Here is a 13,763-nt window from a genome sequence, read left to right on the forward strand (position 1 = left end):
GTGTTGTCAGTGTGCGGAGAGAGGAGAGGGTGTAGAGGTTCAGCTTGGGGAGAACACTGCCTGATGAAACTCAATGGGGATTCCAGGGGAGCTAGGGTCAGTCTGCAGGGATGGACCTCTCCAGGCATATTCAGGCACTGGGGCACAGTCAGAGGAGGCAGAGAATTGGGTCCAACTGAAGTGGGGGTTTGGCCAGGCATTAGGACTGAGGGGTAGAGAAATGGGAGTCAGGGGAGGAAGACTGGTGCACTGGTGGAGGTGACAGCCTGACTGGGTTCAGGGAACAAGAGTAGAGAAGTGGGGATGACTCTCATGTCCCTAACTTATTCTCACCACTGCTGCCCTGGTACAACTTCAAAAACAAAAACCAGACCACCTCCCACCCTGACGAAAACCCTTGATGGTTTATCTCTGTCCACATAATAAAATGTAAACTCCCTGGCAAGACCCTGAAATTCTTTATCACTAGATCCTGCCTTCCTCCCTCTCCTCAAGTTAACTCTTTGATTTGGGCCTAATGAATGCCTTACTGGTCCCTAAGAGCACAGCCTTTTGCACATGCTGTTTCTTCTCTCAAGAATGTCCTACTTCCTCTACCAGACTAACCCTAGTTAACTCCAGGAAGCTTCCCTGGGTTCTGTTGCCAGGCTGCGCTCCCTGTTACAGGCCACAAGCCCTGAACTGGCCCCTGGAACTTCTGTCGTGTTCTCTACCGGGATCTATTATCTGTAGCCTCTGCTAGACTGGGGCTCCTTTACCTAGCAATCATGTATCAATGTTGGCTCATCAGTTATAACAAATGTACCACCATAAAACAAAATGTTAATAATAGGGGACACTGGAGGGGCAGAGGAGGTGGTCTCTGTGCATCCCATTCCATTTTTCTATGAACTAAAACTGCTCTAAAAAAATAAAGCCTACTCGTCTGAGTCAATTAGATTTCTTTAGAGAAGGACCAATCTGAAAGAGGTACCAAGAAAAGGTGGAGAACTAAAGAAAGAAGAAATTGGTCAGAAAGTTGCCCAGGAGAGAACAGTGTATCAGGCAGAACAGCTGGGTATATTTTGCTCCCAAGCCAGAACTCTTTCATTGCTTCATTGCCTTAGAGCATTTTTTTCTTTAGATTTTACTTTTTTTTTTTTTTTTAACTCTGGAATCACAGTTTTGCAGTAAGTCACTGCTTCTTGGAAGCCACACAGGATCAACTTCCTGCTGTTAAAAATGCTTCCCCCAGCCACTCCCCTGCTCCAGCACATACACATCCCAAGTATGATCATGACTCAGGTGTCTGTACAGGGTACAGCACCTATGACCCAGTCTTCCATCTGAAGCCTCTGCTTGGACAAGAGGCACATCACCTCCACAATTCTTCACCCACTGTGAGCACAAGTCAGGAAGAAGACTGACGAAATAAATCAAAGGAAAAGTTGTAGACAATGTTGCCAGCATGGGGGCAGCGGGAGCATTGCTAACATCCCTGAAAGCAGACTCAGCCCCTGGCCACTGCCAGCAAGTCATGGTCATCAAAAGAAAAACACGCCCATGAGCAGCACTTCCTGCCGCTAACAAGACATGACAGTAAAAACTACAGTGTGTCTGGTTTTATATCCTCGTTTTACTAACATAATTGGATGGCAGAAATACTCAGTACAAACATAAAAGATAGAAATGCCAAAGAAAAAAGGATGAAATGTGAACACACTATAGCACAAGTTAGCTTTAGTTTTTCTGTCCATTGTACTATCAGACATAATGACTTGTGTGAAATGTTGGTTTATATCCAAGAGTTGCCACAGTCTACCAAGACTTGTGGGTCTGCATTCTGGGTCTACCCTCCACTCCACTCTCCACATCCAAGGGGCCCACAGAAGCAAATTCCAGGGCAAGGCCAGCACTAATCGGGTCTTAACCTACTCAGTGATAGTAGTAATTATTTTTAAATTGTGATTACCAACTAAACAAATTGTGGTACAGCTCTACAATAGAATATTTTTTCAGCAATAAAAACAAGTGTGCTACCATGAAGACATGGAGGAAACTTATAAGCATATTGGTATGTGAAGGAAGCTGGTCAGAAAGGCTACATACTGTGTGATTCCAGTGCTGTGACACTGCAGAAAAGGCAAAACTATGGGGTAAAGAGATCAGTGGTTGCCAGGAATTTGGGGAAGAGGGATGAACAGGTGGCGCACAGAAGATGATTAAGGCAGTGAAACTACTTTGTGTAGTTTCTACTATCACTACTTTGTGTGATATTATCATGGTGGATACATGTCATTATACACTTGTCCAAACCCATAGAATGTAGAATTCAAAGAGTGAACCCAAATGTAAACAATGAACTTTAGCTAGCAATCATGTATCAATGTTGGCTCATCAGTTGTAACAAATGTACCACCATAAAATAAAATGTTAATAATAGGGGACACTGGAGGGGTAGAGGAGGTGGTCTCTGTGCATCCCATTCCATTTTTCTATGAACTAAAACTGCTCTAAGATGGGCTCAGTGGCTCAGCCTGTAATCCTGCACTTTGGGAGGCTGAGGTGAGTGGATTGCTTAAGCCCGCGGGTTCGAGACCCGCCTGGTCAACTTGGCAAGACCTCACCTCTACAATAAATCAAAAAATTAGCCAGGCGTAGTGGCGCGCACCTGTAGTTCCAGCTACTTGGAAGGCTAAGGTGGAAGGATCGCCGGAGCCCAGCAAGTCGAGGCTGTGGTGGCCGGGAGCGGCCACTGCACTCCAGTCTGGGTGATAGAGTGAGACTCCAACTCAAAAAAACAAAACAAAACAAAACTGCTCTAAAAAAATAAAGCTTACTAATTTTTTAAAAATTGAATTATGAACCACAGGGATCATCTATAGAGTACTGCTAGAACTCTGGGAAAGAAAAGCCCCAGTAAAAATTGAAACAGTAGCCATTTACCTAAAAAGAACCACAGGCAAGGACTGAAAACCAAAATTTAACAGGTTAAGCTGTGCATGTGGGTCCAATTTGCTTTCAATGTCAGTGACAGGGAATGCTCAGAAGGCCAGGGAATAGTGAACCCAAAGAACCCAGAGGTGAGACAGCTCGTCCAGGAGAGATAATCAGGGTGAACAGCCAGACCTTGGAGTCACTGACCACCTCCACCCTCACCATCCATCCCTACAACATGTGCAGAAGTGACCTCGGGTTAGGGTCACGCAGGCTGACCACCCAAACCTCGCACCCCTCAGCTATGAGAGAGGCCCACCAGTGGAGGCAGATGGCGCATGCCAAGGATGGGTGCCCCAGGAATGAAATGCACAGGTTGTTTCCCTCAGCTTCCAGGTTCTCTGCTGAGGCAATACTGCCTGCAGGAAAAAGCACAAGCCTAGGAGTCAGGATACTGAGGTCTAGTTTCACTACCTCAAAACAGCTGCCATCTGGCAAAAGGACAAACCACCCCCTTTAGTACCTGCTCTAAAGTCACAGAAGCTTAGAGCTGAGTTGGACTCATCATACAGGTGAGGCAAAACAAGTCCAAGGAGATTAAGTGACTTGCACAAAGTGGCCCAGTTGGATGATAGAGTCACTTCGGGGTGGCAAATAACCTTCTCCCCTGTGCAGTGCAGTTTCTTCATTGCCACAGTTAGAATAAAGGTGATGTGTGTGAAAGTGCTTTGGAAAGTTAAAATCACAAGATAAAGGGAAGTTGCTGTCAGTGTTACCATCTTTTCATTGGCACACCTTGCTCCTGTTCTGCTCCAAGGCGAGCATCTCCCATGAGGGTGGGCTCTTGGCAAGTGTCAGCCACAGCACTGGCACTGGCTGGTTGTACAAGTGTGTGAAGTTACCAGACCAGCGACAGAAGGAAGCTCTTGGCCTCCTCCAGGCCCCAGGGCTCCAGACTTGAGACCCGGGAGATATCATGACTGACCCCATTCACCCTTTTGCATTGCCACACTCCAACAGCAACAAGCAATAAGGTTTCCTTGGGAGAGTAAATCTGCTTTGTCAATAATAATCCTGTCATTAATCCATGAAGCACACCAGGCCCACAGTCCACTAAGCGTTTGACAGAAACTCATTTAACTGTTGCTTCGACATACCTTTTCCAAGCTTTAGTTCACTCAGTTTTCAGATCTTTTGTCCTTTAACTAGTTTAACTAACATGCAAACATATTCCCAAACAGCCTCCAAAACAGATTATTACCAACAGACTGGAGAATGACACAAATGTAGGCCCATCTACATAAGTGAAACAAGTTTAGCCAAAGGGACCATTTGTGTGGCTTAAATCATGGAGATGAGCTTATATCCAAAGGACTGAATTCACAATTGCAGACTTGAATGATTTCCCCCTAGTTCTCTCTTGACCCAGGCCTTGGGTGGCTCCAATTTTTTCACTTCAAGAGCTCCCCACCCCACTAATATACACACATGCAAACACACACGCATGCACACAGATGGTAAAGTCACCACTGCTCACATCCCTCTTCTTTGGTGGTCTCCAGTGGTACATAAATCTGTTGGCATAAAGAGGAGAACACCAGAGACAACTGACAATTCAGCTCTGCATATTTTTATGAGAAATTATAGTCAATCATTTCTTATTTCTCCCTACACTCTCCCAAAGAAAAAACCTAGAGCAGAGGGAGCTGCAACCTTAGATCAGCAACTCCACAACAGGTCATAGGTAAGAAGAGAGCATGTGGCTAACATGAAGCTGCTGGGCTGATAGCTAGAATTCTCCAACCAAGAGAGTTTTCCAGCAGGCTAATCCAGGTTCACCAGGTGTGGTGCCCTTCGTCCCCCTCCCAGCTCCTCTAATCACCACCAGTCCTCTATTTTCACTAACTTAATGGTGACTTTTTAACAAAAGACTATGCCTGAGAAATTGTGCTGGGTCTGGGTCTGTTCCCTGGCAAGCATCTTCCAACGGCTCATCTCATCACAGCTGCCTTGGGGAACAGGTAGCTCCGCACCCCCACCCACTTTCACCAGACCCGGTGTCCAACTTCCCCACCACATTCAGCCAAGCCAAGATGTGAGCCACACACATCAGAAGCTCCCTGGTCAGTTTTGACTCAAGTGTGTTCATCAGTAAGTGTTTGGCTCCTATTTTATGAAATCTGGCGCTATTAAGCATAGAGAAGGGTCAGAGGGGACTCATTATTACTGTGGCTATAATGATGTTGATCTTGAGTGAGTCATTTCTCCTAACCTGGATTAGGCTGGTAGAAAATCCCCTAATTTATTATTATGGGCTTGGTGGCTTCATATTAACTGCATGCTCTTCTTACCCATGACCTGTTGTGTGGAGTTGCTAATCTAAGATTGCAGCTCAGAGGCAAATCTGTTTTCTTATTTGTGAATTAAGAAGCTTGAATTAGATGACCTCCATGGTCCTGTCAGACTCTGACCTCCAGTGGTCTACTTACTACCTGCTAAGTGTCCCCTCCCACCTCATCTTCCTCTCACCCTGACCACAAGTAGGAAGTCAGGGTGCTGGGTCTCTTGTTTTTACAGCCACCTTCTGGAGGTGAGACCTGTGCAGTTGAGATTTAGAACTCATTAGACTTTTGTTCTTGGAGCTAGCAGACAACAATCCACTGCCCAAACGCAGGTAGAGTAGTACTATCCCCAAGATGTACATAGGAAAACTGTGATCCAGAAGTCTAAATAGTATGTACAACATCCCCAGCTGTCCTGATAGGTGATACCAAGAAGATTAAAAACCAAATATTCAGCTTCTTCACACCGATCTCCCTCCACATGACCTCAGCCTCCCAAAGGCGCGGGATTACAGGCTGAGCCACCGAGCCCGGCCAGTCAAAGCTTTAAAAGAGAGTGCTAAATATAAAATCAAGTCTTTACAGAAGCAAATCATAGATATAACCCCTTAATATTCATATTTACTGTTTATGATTCAGAGGTGGTAGCAAAAGCTTTGATACTAAACCCTTTACCAACTAGGAATTTACAGATAACTACAATTTTTCCTATTACCAATCTATTTCATAAATCTAGAAATCTGAAACCACTATCAGAGTAATTACAATTAATAGCAAAGGAGTTCAACCCAACATATGCAGTCCCTGGGGAGCAGCTCTTTGCTCTCTTAACCTACAAGGTAATATAGACATATTTACATATATGTTTATAGTTATGACAATATATTAAAATCACACAGAACTGTTCTGTTTATCTGAAAAATTGCAAGGTCACTGCTATAAATTTAAAATGGCTTATTTTAAAAATTCAGGTGGTTTTTAAAGGTAAATTGCATTTTCCACCTGTGTACAAGAAGCTCTTTTAGACTAAGATAATTCGTTTGAATTCCTAAGTCAAAATAATCATATTTTCCTCACTAACATAAAATTTTCTAGAAATGTGCTTATAGAGAAAAATATCATTACTAACATGTACTAAAATTCACATTTAAGAATCCCAACATTCACTTTAGAGATAATTCTACTCTTGTAAATATTCAATCTTGACTCATTTAATCCCTCTACAAAATCCACATGAGCCAACCAAAGAATTAGTCCTGGGATTTTAAGGTATATTAAAACCACATGGATGAAAACATGGGTTGTTCTGAATGTAGAGTATCTGAGCATACAAGCTCTCTTCTTCCAGCTCTACATTTAGCAGCATTTTGTGGAAAGAACTACTCTTCACCAAAGAGAGAAGTGGTGGGTAGTTCAGTTTTCCCAGAGAAGGGGCTGGTGTCCTTGCCTACTGATGGTACTAATCTGAAGGCAGAGAGGTATCATTATGCCACCAGTAAAACATGGAGTCATTGACTAGGTCTTAATATCCTGGCAGAGAGCAGGCTGTTCCTTCCAACTGTCTCAAAACTGAGTTCTATGCAGCCTTTCTCCCTGAAGGTGTGTGTCTTGCCTTAACTCAACACCCAGGTGGCTTCCTAGAATATTCACTCAGTTAACAACCCAGCCAGACTAAGACTTTAGGACCTTTGGATCCTGAGTTAATGAAGACCCATTGCTGAACAAGACTGAAGACTTATTAAACAAACTACCTAATCTTAATCCATCTGTAGTATCAGTAAGGAGTGTGCAAAAGGAACACTTCCCACAGAACATAAACAAGATAAGAATCTGACATTTTTCTTTGCAATGACTTGACATCCTTGCTTTTTCAAAGGAGAAAATCACTTTCCCAGTGGCCTTTCCTGCTACAACATGTTCCAGGCTCCCATTCAGACAAGGACTGTTTGAGCATGTCCTAATTCCAACATATTTACAGGGCATATACCTTCCTTTAATTTCTTCCATTGCCTGCAGGACAAACAACTCAAAGCAGCTGCTATGGTCTGGATGTTTGTCCTCTCCAAACCTCATGTTGAAATTTGATTCCAAGTGTTAGAGGTGGGATCCAATGGGAGGCGTTTGGATCATGGGAGCAGATTCCTCATCAATAGATTAATGCCCTCTCTCAGAGGTGAGTGGGTTCTCACTTTATTAGTTCCCACAATAGCTGGTTATTTTTTTTAAAGAGACTAACATAGCCCTTTTCTCTCTCTCACCTCCTCTCTCACCACATGATCTCTGTATGCAAAGGCTTCCCTTCACCTTCCACCAGGAGTAGAAGCAACTTGAAGTCCTAACCAAATGCTTAGTTCCAGCCATCAGAATCATGAGCCAAATAAACTTTTTTCTTTCTGTACAAATTACTCAGCCTTACCCATTCCCTCATAGCAACACAAAATGGATTAAAATATCCATGGAATCCAAAAATACTGCTCCCTTAACTTCAAGTTGGTGCCTGACTACCTCACCAAATAGGTGCCTCCAAAACTCATTTTAGTAAATAATTAACACATTCCAAAATTTACCAAAAAAGGAAGAAAAGCAAATGTTTGGGGAAAACAGTTCTTCTGTGATCAGAAGTTAATTGGCTATGCAACAGTCAAAAGTCAGCAGCAGATGAAAGAAAATTCCCCATCATTAGAAGAATCAACACAGAGACATCAGCAATCGTATACCATGCATGCCTGCTCTTGCAGCCCCAACACCCCTGAGACAGTGGCTTGCATCTTGCATGATGTAAGAGTAAGCCACTGGTCTCTTTCACATCCATTCACTGGCATGCAGGAACTCCAAACTTCCAAAGGATAATAACAGCAGGCAAAGGTATCAATCAAGCATGCTCCCTGTGTTCTGGATATCAGTCATGCTAGTTCCCACCCATTTAATTACTATTTTATTGACCACCCACATTCAATTCAGTTTTAAAGACATGACAACAAGGTCTGAGATTTGAGGGATGTACCTGACTCTCTCTCCCCTCCAGTGGTGGTGGAATCTGATCAGCAAAACCAATCTTCCCTGGATCACCCATAAAGGCACTAACCTCATCCACGTTCTCAAAAGCGTTGATGACATCATATGGCAAACAGGACAGAAGGTCAATCACAAACCACGTCTTCAGGTAGTTCATGCGGATAAGTTTAGGGTCGGAAATCACCTCCCCTGCTGGTCCAACAAAGGTGGTATGAAAATTGAGCACAATGTCCACCAAAAAGATAACATCCACAATGCTATCCACAACCAGCCAGGCCACATTGTTCTGCCTGGTTTTAAAGGAGACATTGTAAGGGACCAAGATGGCTGTGTAGAAGGTCAAGATCAAGATGATCCAATCCCACGTGGTCTTAAAAACACAGTAATGTAAGATGATGTGAGGGGGCGTCTTTGGTGCCTCTTGCTTGTATTGTGGAAGGATATCTGAGCCCAGTTGCAGGACCTGTACAAACAAACATGAAAAAGAGTGAACTAAGTTAAGATTTAATGGCAAGCAGCTAACAGATCAGCATCTGTCATTGCCAAATGTTCACAGAACCCTGGATAGATCATTATGTACAATAATAGGTATGAGAGGAATATTGGAGAATAAAAGTAGAAATAGAAATGATAATAAAAATAAAAAACAATAACAATTTGGCAACACTTTAGCCAAGTGTTATACTAAATATGTTACATATACTTGTTATCTCAATTCTAAATATAACTATATTTCATTAACTAATTATTATTCTATGTGACAAATGAGAAACTGAGGTTCAAAAAAATAAGTAACTTTATTCAACAAATATTTATTGCTTTCATTTCATTCAACAGTTGTAGAATACACATTCTTCTCATGAGCAGTGGAACAGAACAGACCATATAGAATGCTACAAAACAAGTCTTAAAAAAAAGTTTTTAAATCAGATTCAGATCAAGGATATTTCCTCACAACAATGGAAGAAAACAAGAAATCAATAACAAATGACACTTTAAAAACTTCACAAATACATGGAAATTAAACAACATGCTCCTGAGTGACCAATGGGTTAATAGAGATATTAAGAAGGAAATCTCAAAAATTTTTATAACAAATCAAAATGGAAATAAAGTGTACCAAAACCTATGAGATACAGTAATAGCAGGACTAAGAGGAAAGTTTATTGAAATAAATGCCTATGTCAAAAAGTAAGAAAGATTTCAAATAAACAATCTAACAATGCACTTAAGGAAACTAGAAAAGCAAAAACAAACCAAATCCCAAAATAGAAGAAGGAAATAAATAATAAATATCAAAGCCAAAATAAATAAAATTGAAACAAAAAAAATCACAAAAGATCAACGAAAAGTTGGGTTTTTGAAAAGATAAACAAAACCAACAAACCTTAAGCTAGATTAAGAAAAAAAAGAGAAACCCCAAATAAGTAAAATTAGAGATTAAAAAGGAAATATCATACCTAATACCACAGAAATACAAAGGATTATTAGAGACTATTATGAATAACCATGTGCCATCAAATTGAAAAACCTAGAGAAAATAATAAATTCCAGGACACATACAAACTACCAAGATTGAACCAGAAAGAAACAGAAAACTTAAACAGACCAATAATAAGTAATAAGATCAATTAAGTCAGTAATTTTTTTTAAAACTCTCAATGAGGAAAAACCCAAGACCAGGTGGCTTCACTGCTGAATTCTACCAAACTTTTAAAGAAGAGCTAATACCAATTCTTGTTAAACTATTCCAAGAAATTGAAGTGAAGGGAATTCTTCCAAACTCAATCTACAAAGCCAGCATTACCCCAATACCAAAACCAGACAGACACAATGAAAATAGACAACAAGAGTCAATATTACTGATGAACATAGATGCAAAAATCCTCAACAAAATAAAAACAAACTGAATTCAATAGCACATTAAAAAGTTTATACACCATGATCAAGTGGAATTTATCCAGGGATGCAAGAATGACTCAACAAACAAAATCAATAAATGTGACACATCACATTAACATGATAATGAAAAAAAACCATATGATCATCTTATAGATGCAGAGAAAGCATTTGATAAAATTCAAAATCCCTTCATGACAAAAATTCTGAACAAATTAGGTACAGAAGAGATGCTGCTCAAAACAATAAAGGCCGTATATGACAAGCCCACAGCTAATATCATACTGAATGGGGAAAAGCTAAAAACTTCTCCTTCAAAAACTGGAACAAGACAAGGATGGCCATTTTTACCACTTTTATTCAACACAGTACTGGAAAACCCAGCCAGAGCAATTACTCAAGAGAAATAAATAAAGGTATCCATGTTAGAAAAGAGAAAGTCAAACTGTTCCAGTTTGCAAATATGATCTTATATTTAGAAAAACCTAAAGACAGCACCAAAAAACTGATAGAATTTACAAACAAATCCCTTAAAGTTACAGGATAAAAAATCAACATATAAAAATAAGTATCATGTCTATGCATCAATAGCAAACAAAAAAATCAAAAGAGCAATCCCATTTATAGTAGCTACAAAAATACTTAGGAATAAATTCAACCAAAGCAGTTAAATTGAACAATAAAACACTGATTTAAAAACTTGAAGAGAGCCAGGCTCAGTGGCCCAGCCTGTAATCCCGCACCTTTGGGAGGCTGAGGTGAGTGGATTGCCTGACCCCGCGGGTTCGAGACCTGCCTGGGCAACTTGGCAAGACCTCATCTCTATAGTAAATCAAAAATTAGCCAGGCATGGTATCACACGCCTGTAGTTCCAGCTACTTGGAAGGCTGAGGTGGAAGGATCGCTGGGTGACAGAGTGAGACTCCAACTCAAAAAAAAAAAAACTTGAAGAGGACATACAAAAGGAAAAGATATCCTTGTTCATGGACTGGAAGAATTAATATCATTAAAATGTTCGTACTTCTCAAAGTAATCTTCAGAATCAGTGCAATCCCTATCAAAATACTAATGATATTCTTCAAAGAATTAGAAAATATAATCCTAAAATGTATATGGAATTATAAGGACCATGACTAGCCAACAGTCCTGAGCAAAAAGAGCAAAGCTGGAGTCACAGGACAGGACTTCAAACAGAGCTATAGTAATCAAAACAGTATGGCACTGGCACTAAAACAGTCAAACAGACCAATGGAACAAAATCAAGAACCCAGAAAGACACACATGTATTTATATACAACTGGTTTTTCACAAAGGCACCAAGCACACTCATTGGGGAAAGGATAGTCTCTTCAATAAACGGTACTGGGAAAACTGGATACCTGTAAAGCAGAAGAATGAAACCAGACTCATATCTCTCACCATATACAAAAATCAGTTCAACATGGATTAAATGCTTTAAAAACATAAGCCCCTAGACAGGCACTGTGGCTCATGCCTGTAATCCCAGCAATTTGGGAGGTGGAGGTGAGAGGATTCCCTGAGTCCACAGGTTTGAGACCAGCCAAAGTGACATGGTGAGACCTCATCTCTAGTAAATTAAAAAAAATTAGCAAGGCATGGTGGCATGCACCTGGTTCCAGCTACCTGGATGGCTGAGGTGGAAGGATTGCCTGAGCCTAACAGGTTGAGACTGTGGTGGCCATGAGCATGCCACTGCATTCTAGACTGGGTAACAGAGTGAGACTCTGACTTTTAAAAAAAAAAAAAGGAAAACCCCAAACTGAAACTTCTAGAAGAAAACACAGGAGAAATGTTTGAGAATATTGGTCTGGGCAAAGATTCCTGGAGTAAGACCTCAAAAGTACAGGCAACAAAAGCAAAAATAGACAAATAGGATTATATCAAATTAAAAATCTTCTACAAAGCAAAGGAAACAACCAACAGAATAAAGAGGCAACGTACAGAATAGGAAAAAAAAATATGTTCAGACTATTCACCCGACAAGGGATTAGTATCCAGAACATAAAAGGAAATCAACTCAACAGCAAAAAAACAAGTAATGTTATTTTTAAATGGGTAAATGATCCGAATATATATTTCTCAAAAAAAGACATACAAATGGTCAACAGGCAGAAGAAAAAATGCTCAACGAGACTAATAATCTGGGAAATACAAGTCAAAATGCAATGAGATATCATCTCACCCCAGTTAAAATGGTTATTATCAAAAAGAAAAAATAAATGATAGTAAGGATGAAAAGAAAAAGGAACTCTTATACGCTGTTGGTAGAAATGTTAATTAGTACAGCCCTATAGACAGTGTTATTAGTACAGCCCTTTAGTTTTGGAGGTTCCTCAAAAAACTAAAAATAGAACTACCTACACCAATAACAAACAAACAGAAACCCAAATAAAAAGCACAATCCCATTCACAATAGCCACAAAAAAAATGAAATACCTTGGCATCTTCCTAACCAGGGAAGTGAAAGACCTTTACAATGAAAACTACAAAATACTGCTCAAAGAAATCAAAGATGACACAAACAAGTGGAAAAATATCCCACGCTCATGGACTGGAAGAATCAACATTGTGAAGATGTCCATCTTAACTAAGGCAATCTACAAATTCAATGCAATACCCATCAAATTACCAGCAACATTCTTCTCAGACCTAGAAAAAACAACACAGGAATTCATATGGAAACACAAACGTCCAAGAATAGCCAGAACAATCCTCAGCAAAAAAAAAAGCACGTGGTATCACATTACCAGATTTCAAACTTTACTATAAAGCTACAATCATCAAAACAGCTTGATATTGGTACAGGAACAGGCATATAGACCAATGGAATAGAATTGAGATTCCAGAAGCAAAACCTCAATTTCTCAATCAACTCATCTTCAACAAAGCCTCCACCACCTACCAATGGGGAGAGGAGAACCTATTCAGTAAATGGTGCTGGGAAAACTGGCTGACCACATGCAGAAGACTCAAACAAGACCCCTATCTATCCCCATACACAAAAACTAACTCTAAATGGATCAGAGACCTAAATGTAAAACCTCAAACCATAAGAACCTTAGAAAATGCAGGACACAACCTTATGGAAGTTGGAAATGGCATCCAATTCCTGAACAAAATGCACGGGCCATAAGAGATAAGATAGACAAGTGGGACCTCATTAAACTGACAAGCTTCTGCAAAGTCAAAGAAACCATCAAGAGAACAGGAAGACAGCCCACAGAGTGGGAAAAAGTATTTGTCAACTCCATGTCTGACAAAGGCCCAACATCTTGGATCTATAAAGGAACTCAAATGTGCTGAAAAGAAAAAAACAAACAACTCCAGTACAAAGTGGGCAAAAGATATAAACAGACACTTCACAAAAGAAGACATATGAGCGCCCAACAGATACATGAAGAAATGTTCAACCTCACTAATCATTAAGGAGATGCAAATTAAAACTACACTGAGATACCACCTAACTCCAGTCAGAATGGCCATTATCAATAACTCAAAAAATAACAGATGCTGGAGAGGATGTGGTGAAAAGGGAACACTTCTACACTGATGGTGGGAGTGTAAACTAGG

General features: G+C 40.4%; 1 protein-coding gene across 1 annotated transcript in view; it reads right to left on the minus strand.

Moving 5' to 3' along the window:
* LOC103265116 (potassium voltage-gated channel subfamily H member 1-like) overlaps positions 1-8,736 on the minus strand; it is a gene marked incomplete at both ends in the record, with an annotated part of 83,175 nt that extends 74,439 nt beyond the window's left edge. Inside the window, one exon of the mRNA XM_008062821.1 lies at positions 8,344-8,736. Within this exon, the coding sequence (XP_008061012.1) occupies positions 8,344-8,736 (393 nt within the window). The remainder of the gene's footprint in view (positions 1-8,343) is intronic.
* Positions 8,737-13,763: the final 5,027 nt, after the last annotated feature.

The sequence above is a fragment of the Carlito syrichta genome, unplaced genomic scaffold (assembly GCF_000164805.1).
Source record: "Carlito syrichta isolate Samal-C Ts95f unplaced genomic scaffold, Tarsius_syrichta-2.0.1 Scaffold305864, whole genome shotgun sequence".
NCBI lineage: Eukaryota > Metazoa > Chordata > Mammalia > Primates > Tarsiidae > Carlito > Carlito syrichta.